At 46.0% G+C, this 13,646-nt stretch overlaps 1 protein-coding gene across 3 annotated transcripts in view; it reads left to right on the top strand.

Moving 5' to 3' along the window:
- Positions 1–13,646, top strand: part of sema6bb (sema domain, transmembrane domain (TM), and cytoplasmic domain, (semaphorin) 6Bb) — an 85,024-nt gene that overhangs the window by 57,903 nt on the left and 13,475 nt on the right. For all 3 annotated transcript variants that reach the window (XM_029001120.1, XM_029001118.1, XM_029001121.1), the window contains 6 exons: positions 2,370–2,501; positions 2,611–2,760; positions 3,126–3,305; positions 5,153–5,293; positions 6,116–6,193; positions 7,524–7,582. In XM_029001120.1, the coding sequence (XP_028856953.1) occupies positions 2,370–2,501; positions 2,611–2,760; positions 3,126–3,305; positions 5,153–5,293; positions 6,116–6,193; positions 7,524–7,582 (740 nt within the window). The remainder of the gene's footprint in view (positions 1–2,369; positions 2,502–2,610; positions 2,761–3,125; positions 3,306–5,152; positions 5,294–6,115; positions 6,194–7,523; positions 7,583–13,646) is intronic.

Below are 13,646 nucleotides of genomic sequence, written 5' to 3'. Positions count from 1 at the left end.
AAACATTATCACAGGGGAGCCTATCTTGGCCGACAAGTTAAGCATACATACCACCCCTAGCCCTGCCCACCTCCCGGCCATGGAAAAAGTTCAGCTCGGGAATCAGCCCTGCAATCTTGGCTCGTATGAATGTGATTGAAGGTGTGTGACTGTGTCTGGTAAATGGCAATGTGAGTGTAAATGGCTGAAGGCCGTGTGGCAGTGTTCTTTTACATCAGAAGTGGTTTTGTTGGGCATTATTACAGTGGCTGTCAGTGTGGCAGTGTGTATTTGTGTGTGTGTGTGTGTGTAGTTGTGCGGACACATGCTGTCATTTCCGTGTAATCCTTCAGTTGAAGAATTTGCTGCTCCCCAGGGTGCATATGGACTTAAATAAAACATCAATCTACCTGTAATTAACTTTACTCTGAGGCCACGGGGTGGTTTTGATTTTCCAGTTAAAGTTTAACAATCAAAGAGGAACTCATAACTCATTTTTTTTTTCCCGCCAAGAGAACAGATGCTGTTGATTTTATAAGATGATTTTTGAAAGGGAGGCGGGGCTCTCAGGAGGAGTAGGGTGAGGAGTCGGAGGAAGCTTCATCTCCCAGCGAGGGAGGAGAAAATAGCGGAGAACCAGCAGGGATGAGTTCTAGTGACAGGAGGGACTGTGGAGCAGACAAATCCTTACAGAGGAGAGCATGTGGGTTACAGGAGGTGAAGAGAAATAGAGTGGGGGGGGGGGGGGGGGGGGGGGGGTCCTGGATATCAAAACAAAAATAAGCGTATAACACTGCACAAATAAAACACACCAAAGTAGGTCAGCATCTACCGAGGTTCGGGCCGTGGATGGAAAATGTTGATTAGCATTTTGCTGTCCCAGAAAATGTCAGGGAGCGTTATCATCTGCAGAAGAAAAAAAACAACAGTCAGACATCGCCTCCATTATGCTTCCTCGTTTGTCGTCTCCTCTCTGAGCACGATAGCAGACGTGTGAGGTTGAGAGTGCTGTCTGAAGCACGCAGTCTTACTGCAGGGGTTAGGAATGCGCTGGAAAAAAACAAAAAAAAACGATCATGTGCTTCCCACCCATCCTTCTGGGAGGTGAAAGTCTCTCCTTGCTCCTGACAACTGCTGTGTGTGTCGGTGCTCGGGCTGCTCATTGAGAGCTGTCAGCGGGAGAAGAAACCCACCCACCGCCCCAAAAAAACACCTGCAGTGGGGGAGAAAGGAGAAGAGAAGGAAGGGGAAGCTGAGGCAGTGAAACTGCACTGCACTCGGTTCTCCCCTCCAACCGCACCGCTCAGCTAAGTACAAACATCAGACATGAATCAGGTGACATTTGGAAGGCCTTGGTGAGTAGCCAAGACTATACAAATCAGACAACATCCAAAGGTTTATACGATACATGTAGTTTAAATCACTTAAACTACTGCCAATATTGAAAAAAGAGCAGTAAATTGTCACGCGATTCTGGAACACCATCGATTCCAAGGTACCAAATATTAGTAAAATGTTTAATAATATTCAAAATTCAATTTCTGCAATTTCGATAAAAGAAACCCCTCATGTGCATATTAGTACATTTTGAAAACGTCACTGAAAACTTTGCTACATTGGATGTATTAATTTGTTCGAAAAATAGGTTGAAAATAGCTATTGATGAAACGTAATTTAAGTAGCCACAGCAGATGTTTTGTCCAGAAACAGTATCTGTCAATCATACATAAGAGCCGTCAGTCATGTCCTGGGCCGTAGTTGGGTGTCTGACACATGAGCTGGGCCCATGAGTGACTTTGTCTGTGAAGAGAGTCTCCTAGACGGAGTACCTGAGTGGAGTACAGAGTCTCCCCCAGGACGTGTCTCAGCATTGCAGAGAGCAGCAAGCTGATGGAGAGAAATGGAGGGCGTGAGAGTCAGGGAGAGAAAATGGACGAGTGGGCGTCTGCAAGAAGGCTGACTCACCTTTTTTTTTTTTTTTTTTGTGCTACGCTCAGAACAAAGTCTTTGTCATGCTGTGAGGACACAAAGGGAAGTGGTGTCTCCTCTCTGGACAAGAGGTCACTTAACCGCATACCATTAACAACGCAGTGTGTAGGTCGAGAACGCAGTGACCATTGAGTAGATGTGGGAACTTGCTTAAAATGATCACCATGGGTCAGGAAAAGGACTTCAGTCTCCTCTTCTGGAAACTTTACAGATCTCATGATTCAAATAAGTATTTTATATAACTTTCATTAATCTGCAGTTTCGCAACACGCTTTTCTCAGTCACTAAAACATTATGAGACATTTCTAGCTGCATTTCAACTAACAGTGAAGTTATGGTCTTTTTAAACAAAGTCTGTCTTCTGTCTCCTCAAGTGCTTCTTTGTCTCTGTCTTCCCGCAGTATCCCTGGTTCAGCAGTGTGCGCATTTGACATGGAACAGCTGGCCAGTGTGTTTGATGGACGATTTAAGGAGCAGAAGTCTCCTGAGTCCATCTGGACCCCAGTTCCTGACGAACTCCTTCCCAAGCCCAGGTACCCACAATGCATCTGTCCAAGTTATGCCGTGAGAGAACACTGACACTCTGTCCTTGTAGGCCTGCGGTCAGCACATCTGAGCTCTTTACTCACATTACTTCCTCAGGCCCGGAGGTTGCGCAGGCCTGGGGTCAAAGTTCAACTCCTCCAACGCCTTCCCGGACGAGATGCTGAGCTTTGTGAAGACCCACCCCCTTATGGACGAGGCCGTGCCCTCGCTCGGCCAGAGGCCGTGGATCGTGAGGACCATGGTCAGGTGAGTGCTCGGCGGCCGTGTTTATTATCTTCCCGCCGCCACACTCCTCCCTGCTGGCGGCCATGAGCAGCTGGAGAGCTTCGAATCCTGCCAACCACGAGCCGTGAGAAGATCGCTGCGACATGTTGTTTGTGGAATAATTCAGATACCCCTGGAGAGTGTTTCTTATTTTAGCCATCTTGTCATATGCGCTGGGATTTCGTAATGGGGTTCATCTCTTGTGTTATTGTTTTATGATCAGCCCATTCCTCTTAATTGTATTAATGGATGCTTGTGTTAATAATGCTTGTGTGATGAATATTTGACTTTAGCTGTGCTGTGAGAAGAATGACAATGGCAGCCTGGAACCTGTGTGTCTCTGTTAGGTACCAGCTGAATAAGATGGTGGTGGACACTGAAGCCGGGCCGCACAGGAACCGGACGGTGCTCTTCCTGGGCTCCAGCCGAGGAAGTGTCCTCAAGTTCCTCGTCATGCCCAACAGAGACAACACCGTGACCAGCAGCAACGTTCTTCTGGAGGAAGTGGAGGGATTCAATCCAGAGAAGTAAGGGTTGATGTGCTGATGTGGGCATTTGTGGCTTTTTGTGGGGGGAAATGTTTACTGTAACAATGGGGGAATCACACAGGAGACCAATACAAGCAAAACAGATGGGACATTAGCTGCTTATTATCTCTTGCTGAAGGCAGTGGGACATGTATTAAACAAAACTCCCAACCCATAACTACTGTGCTAATTGCACCCAGATCATTTTAGTACTTCAGCTTCCTTTTACCGCTCTCTCTCTCTCTCTCTGTATGTTGTTGCTTCATATGTCTAGAACTCATGCACACTTGGACTGAAAGATTGACTATCTACATGTTAACTGTTGTCTTTTGTGAAAGGGGTTGCCGACCTTTGATTGAATACAGCATGGGGAGATGGATAGCTGAAACTAAATTAGTTTAGGGACCCATGCAAAGTCAGAGAAAATAATCAGTCAGAAGCACTGTAGCTTGGGTTGCCCTGTAGATAACGTCAATCCGAGGGCAGCTCACTGGCTCAGCTGTTCCAGGTTTGCGGAGGCAGCCAAAGACTACGCAATAATGCCACTGGTGTGCCACTAACATACACACAATGAAACACAGAGCGGGGAAAAGTGAAGCAAGTAATCACTCCCACTGGCTAGTGTAGTGAATTTGAGAAAAACAACATGGTGCTTAACTGGTGCTTTTTTTAACTTTTGTCCCACTGTTTTTCCTTCGGGATCCTTCCTCTCTTTTGTTTCTTTTGTTAACTATTCTTCTGTCCCTTTTTTGTTGTAGATACTGTCTTACTCTGTATAATTACTTTATGCATCTTCACCCCCTTTCTCTTTTGCTCGCTCTCGTTTTCTCAGTTTACACTCATACTTGCAGTTTTTCATGAAGGACGATTCAGCAGTACCCGAGGAATGTGATATAATTTCCTTTAATAACTCCTCAACTCCTAGCAAAGTCATTATCATAAGCATCCCAAATTACTGCATGCATGAGCACAAATGTAAACAAATATAAATCCGCCATGCTCAGGACTAATGCCGCCTGGGCTGTACGGCTTTTTCATGTCCATCAGACCACAGTCATCAGGAGCAGCCATATCGACGGCTTTATTATAGCACCCATGGCACTTGGAGCCTTTTCTGCCCCTCCTCCTATTTATTGGTCCTGTTAATTGGATTTGCTCACCCGGCTGAACTAGTTTGCTGAAGGATTTGTTTAAAAATTGATAAATAAACACATAAACACTGCTGTTAAGTGTATCCTGTGTTAATTACAGGTTCAGGGAGGCTAATAGGTGGTTCTTTGTATTCAGTTCTGGTGGTGGACGCGAAGGCGGTGCCAGTGATCTGACTAATACCCCATTCCCACACATATATATTTACAATTATTTGCTATTCCCAAACCTCTTAAAGATGATTGCATCAGTAGCATATCATTTATAAAATCCATCTAAGTATATATATGGATTTTATATACTATATATGCTTTTATATTTGAGAAGTATAAAGTGTATTGTTGTTGTTTTTTTGCAGTTCCTTGTATTTGTATTTTTACAGTTTGTGTGTAGAGACTACACACACACACACACATATATATATATATATGTGTGTGTGTGTGTGTGTGTGTGTGTGTGTGTGTGTGTGTGTGTGTATATATATATATATATATATAGAGAGAGAGAGAGAGAGAGAGAGAGAAAGAGAGAGGTATATTACATGATTCAGACAGGGAAGTAACTGCATAAAAGTCAACATCCAGCTGTGTTGGAACTGATGCAGTTGTTTCTGTAGCATCTGTTGTGGCCTTTCTCAGTTATAAATAGTCCAGGTGGGGCTGTGATATGGACCATGCTTTGTGTGTGTCCTGTTGCAGGTGTGGAGAGGACACTGTCCAAGCCAGGCAGCTGCTGTCTCTGACCCTGGATCCGCCCAGCCACACACTGCTGCTGGCCTTTCCCTCCTGCGTTGTCCGGATTCCCGTTGCCCGCTGCCAGCTGTATTCTCGCTGCATGAAGTGAGTCCTGCTTGGTGCTTACACTCACATTAGCATTCACACACACGCATGTGTTTTCACACACAATTTGCACCTTGCTTGGAATAGTTCTTCTGGTCAACCGATCAGGTTTCATTTGAGATTATAGTATTTTTTTGGATTACACTGCCGTTATACATATATACAACCAGAATTTTAAATCCAGTGTCCTGTTGCATCTTTCACAGAAGTTAACAGCATATCTCTTAAGACTCATAACTCATCAGAGGTTTTGTCTTCATGGATTGGATTTTTTCCAGCACACAGTGCTTCACTCAGATCTATATATAATCTTTGTTTTGTTTTGTCTATGCTGTACTGCACGTATCTGCTCCCATAACAATTCTGAAATCTTTGTGACCTTTCACATCAGACCTTTCACATCAGAATCAATATTCTTTTCCAAACCATCTGCAGTTCACACACATAATCTCTGTGTGTGCAGTACTCCAACTGGTCAGGAATAACAGGCTAAATCTCTACTTCACATTCCCACACCCTGTTCTCTCCCGAAGCACAGTCAGCCCCCCCGTCTCCGGGCTCTGTTGGATCCACTGCTCAGCCCACTAGTTTGTACAGCACCTTTGGGTGCCTGAGGCTATCAGGCCCTGTACCCAACAAGCAGAGCACCAAGCACACACTCTCAGACACATCAATGCGTGTAATGCGTTTGCTGAACCAGGCAAATCATACATGCATGAAAAATCCATTTTGTTCTGAGAAAGTGATCCGTGGTGTCTGGCCTGGCTAGAAGAGCTTATTATCATCGCCGCTCCTGTTGTTTTCTTTTTACTATCATACCAGGAACTGCATTGCCTTGCGGGACCCGTACTGCGGTTGGACAAGAGGCAGCACCTGCTCCTTCCTCCGGCCAGGAACAAGGTGACGTCCATTGGGTAGTGTGGGGGCATCAGTCTGCACTCAGGTCACTGCTTGGTCTGTCCCTGGGGTCGGAATTTGATGAGAACTATGGGAGAGGAGGAATAAAGGAAAATAAACCAAAAAGAGAATTATGGAGCATGAGTCATAGAGAAACCTTCAAATATATGTATGTGCAGTAAATCTCTTGGCAGCCAGTGTAACCCTCACACCCCATCAAGCCAGAGCGGTCTTTGGAGAAGCATGTTTATCGAGTTAGTCGTGCCTGCAGTTCAGACAGCAGCAGCACCCTGAGACCAACTCGTGTTACCCCTTTTTCCACTTATTCAATCTCTGTTCAAAAATTGCCTTACATTCCATTAATTTTTTTCAAGGGCAGTCAACCAGCTGATCGATCCGGCATTGTGTTCTCTGTAGTTCTCAGAAATTAGTTTTCCAAATTTCACAAATGTAGGAAACATCAGGGACTGCTCTATGAACACTTGAAAACCACCAAATGGCCAGGATCACTCTGGGGAAAACGATAATTGTGGGGAGTTTTTTTGGGTTTATGTTCTCTGCCCTCTTTAAATAATTTGCCATTCAACAGCATATTAATATACCTTCCCCAAGAGAAGCAAATTGTGTAAACTCATTTAAATTCTTTTGTTTGAGGGCACAGTGGCATTACTGTAGACCCGGGTGGCTCAGAGCCGGCAGGCGGCATTTAGAGGAAACGTTACAGTAAAACTGGTGTAAATCCGCTTCCAAAATTTGTAGTCCATGAGTAAAATAACAAGCCCTGGGTACCATACTGTGCATTTTTAAAAAAAAAATTTTCTCTGAGACGCCACACTGTGAGGAAAGCCTGCGCCGCTTATTGGCCCCGACTCTTGCCCTCGTATGAATTACACAGACTGGACAGAGGCCATCGTGGAGTCAGAGCGGTGGCCATTTTTCTTCATTAACGACCCTTTGAGCTGCTCTGCTTGTGTCCGGCAGCAGAAGTGTGTGCCGTTCTGGCTCTCGTTGGAAACCTTGATCAGACGAGTGCTGTAAGGCTCCTGGTTAAACTCAGGAACTCTCATGTGCTTTTGATGTTTTGTCTTGTATTATTTAAGCTCCTTTGATTTTCCAGTAGTTGCTTTTATTAAAGAAAAGCATAGCAGATGAGGGAAGAAAGCAGGAAACTAATGGACTTGAGTCAAGCCTTTCTATGTATATAATACCTTCCCCCTTCAAATAAATTATTTTTATTCTTTGGTGTTGAATGAAACAGTATCTGTATTTGTTTTTTTTTCACCTTGGGACTTTGATGAATAAAAAAAGTGACTGTGTTGTCTTTAAATTGCAGGATTCCTTTTGAGCAGGATGTGGAGAATGGCAACACCTCCCACCTCGGGGACTGCGACGGTAAGTGTTTACTTTAGTCTTGGTTCTGTTTACCGGAACTGAATCAACTTGATTCTGAAGGTGTTACGCCCCCCAGGAGCGTGACCAAAGGTGGCCACTGTTGGCAAATCATGACGCCATCAGAAAATAGTCTGTGTCATGATGCCAGGAGCTAACAGGGTTTGCTTCGGTGGGAGAAAGTCAAAGAGAGAAATAATATTGAACGCTCGCAAAGCATTTTAAGCTTGGTCTCGTATCTCAGTTCTACTTTTTTTGCAAGGGACCACTTGCAGGCAACTATAAGGGCGTGGCAGACAGAGTTGCAAAGTCGCAAGATCTCTAACACTGGACTGCAACCCCTCTTGTAATGACATATGAGCAATATGGGAATTATCCACCTACGGGATAAACTATAGCATACAAATACAGGATAATTAAAAAACAAGCAAAAAACACACAGACACACACACAGAAGGATGGAGAATATGGATGAGACAGAGCTCTATAGAGTACATTGACTTCACAAACCATCCTCGTCTGGCACCTCTTTGATCATCATTGATCCTAATACTAATTCTGAGCTTGTGCTAAAGTAATCCCGTGCTGCACAGGGGGGCAATCTCATGCACCGTGAGGATATAAACATCTTATTATTGCAGAAAAGCGCTAATCCAGGCCTGGTGCACCTCCCTTCGCTCCTTTCCACTGTCTGGCCCTGGCCTGCTCAGCAGTGTCCGGCTCTGTTCTGCTTTGTAATCCCTGCAGGGACCAGTTCTCTCCAGGAAGAAACAGGGCCAGGCTGAAACGCTCAGCCTGTCGAGCATTCTTATAGCTGGAGCCACCAGAGGTGCTGGCAGCCTCTGACAACCCTTGGCTCTGAATGGTCTTTAGCCTCATTTGTGACCTACACTATCCGTGATCTGTCAATTTCAGAACCTTCTGCTTTCGGCGAGGACTTTTCCGCTAATAGTCTGTCGAAACATCAATAATGTCTACAGTAGATTTTGGAGAGTTCCATTCAGTCTCAGCGCTGGACAGTTGAGTGTATATGACACATGTCCCTGTCAGTACACCGTTCAGGAGACCGCAGAAGCTGTTTTTTTAGGTGCAGGAAGTTCAAGCGTCCTGACATGCGTTGCCATCTAACCAATTACACTATGGCTTCTGGAGTGCAAGCAAAAGAGATGAACTCATTTGCACATTCTCTCACACACACGGCAAGTATGTGACACAATCAACAGGTCTGGTTCCTGGCGGAAGTGTGTTTGTCTACGTGATAATAAATAAGTTATGTGAACAGCAACAATATTTTTCTCCATCCACACGGGCATGTTAGCTCAGCATCTGAACTCATCTCCGTTTGTCACCGCCACTCTTGTCAGTGCTTGTGATTCCACCAGATGCACCACGGCATCCCAGAAGTGGCTGTCCATACTGATGGTCTGACAGTGTTCAAGTGATGAGATATTCATGGGCTTCCCCCCAGTCTCTCTGACTAAACTGTATGTAAGTTGTACATAATTGTATTGAACGCCGTTGACGAGCAAAAACATGAATTAAAGGATGAAGGAACATGCAGTGGAAACCAGGTAAGGAATCATTGCAGAGCAACAATGGGGACATTAGTGTCACTATAGTTTTTTTTTTTTTTCAAACTTAATTGCTCATGGCTTGAGGGTCCACATTATACAACTTCAGTAAACAACAAAGGGAGATTGAAGAGAGTGTGAGAACTGACACACAACACGCCTGTCCCCTTGCAGCGATCGGTCATTGTCAGCTGCGGGGGTGAAATGCACGGACAGTAAGCCGAACGACCTCTCCTCAGCTCCGAGTGCCCTGTGAAAGCAGGACGGGAATCGATTTTCATCTCGTGTTCGGCTCGATTGAAAGTCAATAAATATCGGCAGGGGTGAATCCATTATGTTTCGTCAAGCTATGTTGTGTGTGTGTGTGTGTGTGTGTGTGTGAATGTGAGTGAGGGGAGGGGGCGTGTGCAGACGAGCTGGAGCCCACGGTCTTTGACGGATCGAGAAGGCCACAGTTGTCTCCGGTGTCATGAATCTGTCACTGCTGCTGATTGCAGAGGGGTGTGACAGAGCAGCCGATGGCTTTACGACACATGCCTGCTGTCCACTCCACCCTGTCATTCTGTAGAATTCTACCTCTCCTCTTCTGAGCCAGAGCTCAGTCTCCCAGCAGGAGTCTGATCAGATCCTCTGAGAAGGGAGGCTGCTGGGCTGCTCGGATCCAGGTTGTGATGTTTATTAGAGACGCCTTCACCAATGAAAAGAGAGAATCTGAAAACCAGGGAGTTTTATTTTTCCATTTTCCTTCTTCCACTAAAAAGATTCACTCAGCTGATCAAAGCAGATGGAGACATCAAACGTTTTTAATTGAGCTGATCTGCAGAAGAGTGAAGAAGAATGACAGGACTACAGAGAGCTTTGCATTCATAGTAGGGCTGGACATGGCTCAGTTGAATGAGGTTCTTCTTCTTCTTCTTCTTCTTCCTTCAGCTGCTCATGTTAGATCACAGCAGATCAACCGGTCTGGTTGTCTGCAAAAGTTTTACGCTAGATTTGCTTCCTGACACGACCCTCCCCGTATACCAATATCAACACCAGGAAATTCAGTATGTTTGTTCAAAATCTCCATTCAGGCCAACCCATCCCACAAACCACCAGAATGCAGTATTTACACTGTTTTTTAATTCACCCCCTTAGTGCTTCACCTTTCCTGTTCTTCTGACCAGTTGCATTATTGCATGGTGATCAGTGAACACGTTTTTGGCACTTCATACACTGCAGTGAGAGTGAGAATCGTGCCTGGACCCACTGACATTCTGGGGGTGCCCTACTGGGTGTGTCTTCTCCATCTCGATTTTCCTTCACTTGCAGGCCTTTTTGTAAGGTCGGTGTTGATGTGATTGAGGCTGCCCAGCAGCCTGCCCCTCTGCAGGAGCTCAGCACCCCAGACTGCGCCAGTATCCCATGACCTTCCCTCGCTGCTGGCCGAGAAATGATGTTAAGCACTTTAGCATGCAGTGAATTTCAATGCGAGAGCCTGTGGAATGGTTTTGAAGCATAGAGGTAAGTTGTGTAAACAGTCACGGAGGAGGAAAGTGCCGTTTTAGGGGTTTAGCTGTAATCCACTGGTGGATTTTAGGTTTTCCAGGTCGTGACCTGGTTGCTGAGATATCAGTTACAGAATTACGTGGTTGAGTTAGGGGCTATAGATCAACATCACATGTTTCTTTTGTTGGCCAACATCAAATGCCGTGTGAACGGAAAAGAGGATACCACTCACTTCCCAAAGAGACTCTCCGCAGTTTATTGCATCGCACTTCAAACGACACCCGCAACGCCTGTGCTTTTGAAGCGGGGCCTAGGAAACCAGTCTCATGAACCAAACACTCATCAGCCAAGCACCGCAGGCGTGAAAACAGGAGTAGCCATCGCCCCGCTGCGTCACCCTCCGCCACACGCTGTTGCAGCTGAGCTCTTAAGACAGCGGCCACGAGAAAGTGGCATCTCCGCGGCGCTTTTCCTTCCCCCCGCGGAAGGTCGGGCGCTGGTTCAGTCGCGGCGCGGCCCGCTTCATGCCGACTACGCCGGCAGCGCTGAAAAAGCACTCCAGCGTAATGACGCACCTCCAGCGCTGAGCCGCCGCAGATGGAAGCAATTATGGCGCTGTGAAAATATTTCTCCGAGTAACAGGGTGTTTTCACTCGGCAAACAGCGGGTTGCAATCACAGCTTAATTGAGGTCCAAGGAACATCAAGGAAGCCGTGGCAGAAAAAAGAGGGAGAGGGAGGGTGTCATCGTCACGTTTGCACGTGACAACTACCTGTGTGTGATGCATTATGGGAAAGGAGTGTTGGCACATTTTTTATTTGTTTGGGGTGGCATGCAAGCGGAAGAGGAGTCCGTCTCTCGATTGATATTTTCTCGATTTCTAGAGTCTACATCGGTCCATCTTTGTCTGGCTCTCCTTGGTGGAGAGGGACAGAAATTGAGTCCAGACACACACACACACACACACACACACACACACACACACTCTCAGAGCGGCGTGACTGGGCAGTTAAGTGGATTTGGACTTGTGTCGGTCTGACCCGTGGCCCGATGGAGAGACGTGGGTCTGGCGATAAGTGTGCCTCTGCTGGGAGAGTGAGAAGGTAAAAGATGATCTGCCCAGATAGAAATCTCTACCCATATCACTCATGGGAAGGGTCGACTTAATAAAAAAAGATGGTTTTGCCAAGAATTAACTATTTATTTGCAATGATCCAAAGCAAATAATCATCTGACTGGTTTAAAACTACTAGTGAGATGAGACCATAAACCACCACGTAGTAGTTTAAAAACATTGCAAAGAAGCAAGGACAAAGGAGGATTAGACCTACCTAACTTATTACGACACAGCTAAAAAAATAAAGGGAACACAAAAATAAGAGTTGAATGTGTTGACAAAATCACACACAAATTATCGATGGAAATCACATTTATCAACCCATGGACGTCTGGATTTGGAGTCACATTCAAAATTAAAGTGGAAAAACACACTACAGGCTGATCCAACTTTGACGTAATGTCCTTAAAACAAGTCAAAATGAGGCTCAGTAGTGTGTGTGGCCTACACATGCCTGTATGACCTACCTACAACGCCTGGACATGTTCCTGATGAGGTGGTGGATGGTCTCCTGAGGGATCTCCTCCCAGACCTGGACTAAAGCATCCACCAACTCCTGGACAGTCCATGGTGCAACATGGCGTTGGTGACTGGAGCATGACATGATGTCCCAGATGTGCTCAATTGGATTCAGGTTTGAGGAACGGGCAGGCCAGTCCATAGCATCAATGCCTTCGTCTTGCAGGAACTGCTGACACACTCCAGCCACATGAGGTCTATCATTGTCTTGCATTAGGAGGAACCCAGGGCCAACCTGGGCATATGACCCCACAAGGGGTCTGAGGATCTCATCTTGGTGCCTAATGGCAGTCAGGCCACCTCTGGTGAGCACATGGAGGTGCTGTGCAGCCCCCGAAAGGAATGCCACCCCACACCATTACTGACCCACTGCCAAACAGGTCATGCTGGAGGATGTTGCAGGCAGCAGAACGTTCTCCACATCTCCACATCTGTAATGTCTGTCTCAGTATGAACCTGCTTTCATCTATGAAGAGCACAGGGCGCCAGTAGCGAATTTGCCAATGTCTGTGTTCTCTGGCAAATGCCAAACGTGCTGCACGGTGTGGGGCTGTAAGCACAACCCTCACATGTAGATGTCGGGCCCTCGTACCACCCTCATGGAGTCTGTTTCTGCCCATTTGAGCAGACACATGCACATTTGTGGCCTGCTGGAGGTCATTTTGGCTCCTCCTGTTCCTCTTTGTACAAAGGTGGAGGTAGCGATCCTGCTGCTGAGTTGTTGCCCTCCTACGTCTCCTCCACGTCTCCTGATGTACTGGCCTCTCTCCTGGTAGCGTCTCCATGCTCTGGACACTACGCTGACAGACACCGCAAACCTTCTTGCCACAGCTCCCATTGACATGCCATCCTGGATGAGCTGCACTACCTGAGCCACTTGTGTGGGTTGTAGACCCCGTCTCATGATACCACTAGAGTGAAAACACCACCAGCATTCAAAAGTTACCAAACCATCAGCCAGAAAGTATAAGAACTGAGAAGTTGTCTGTGGCCACCACCTGCAGAACCGCGCCTTGATTGTGGACGTCTTGCTAATTGCCTGTAATTTCCACCTGTTGTCCATTCCATTTGTACAACAGCATGTGAAATATATTTATTATCAGTGTTGCTTCCTTAGTGGACTGTTTGGTTTCACAGAAGTCTGATTGATTTGGAGTCACATTGTGTCCCCTTTATTTTTTTGAGCAGTGTATTTCTAGGCTAAAACGCATGGCAGGATGGTTAAAATCAGACCTACCATTCATTAGCTCAATTATCAAATGGTACATATGCCTCAGTATCAGCTCATCTCTGACAGCATGGTGGGAGTTTTTATAAATTACAGGGTTGTCACTATCCCATGCAAATGTAGACCCATTTGGAACAACCAAAT

This window comes from Denticeps clupeoides, chromosome 13 (genome assembly GCF_900700375.1).
Source record: "Denticeps clupeoides chromosome 13, fDenClu1.1, whole genome shotgun sequence".
Taxonomy (NCBI): domain Eukaryota; kingdom Metazoa; phylum Chordata; class Actinopteri; order Clupeiformes; family Denticipitidae; genus Denticeps; species Denticeps clupeoides.
This window is presented reverse-complemented; position numbering and strand designations above follow the sequence as displayed.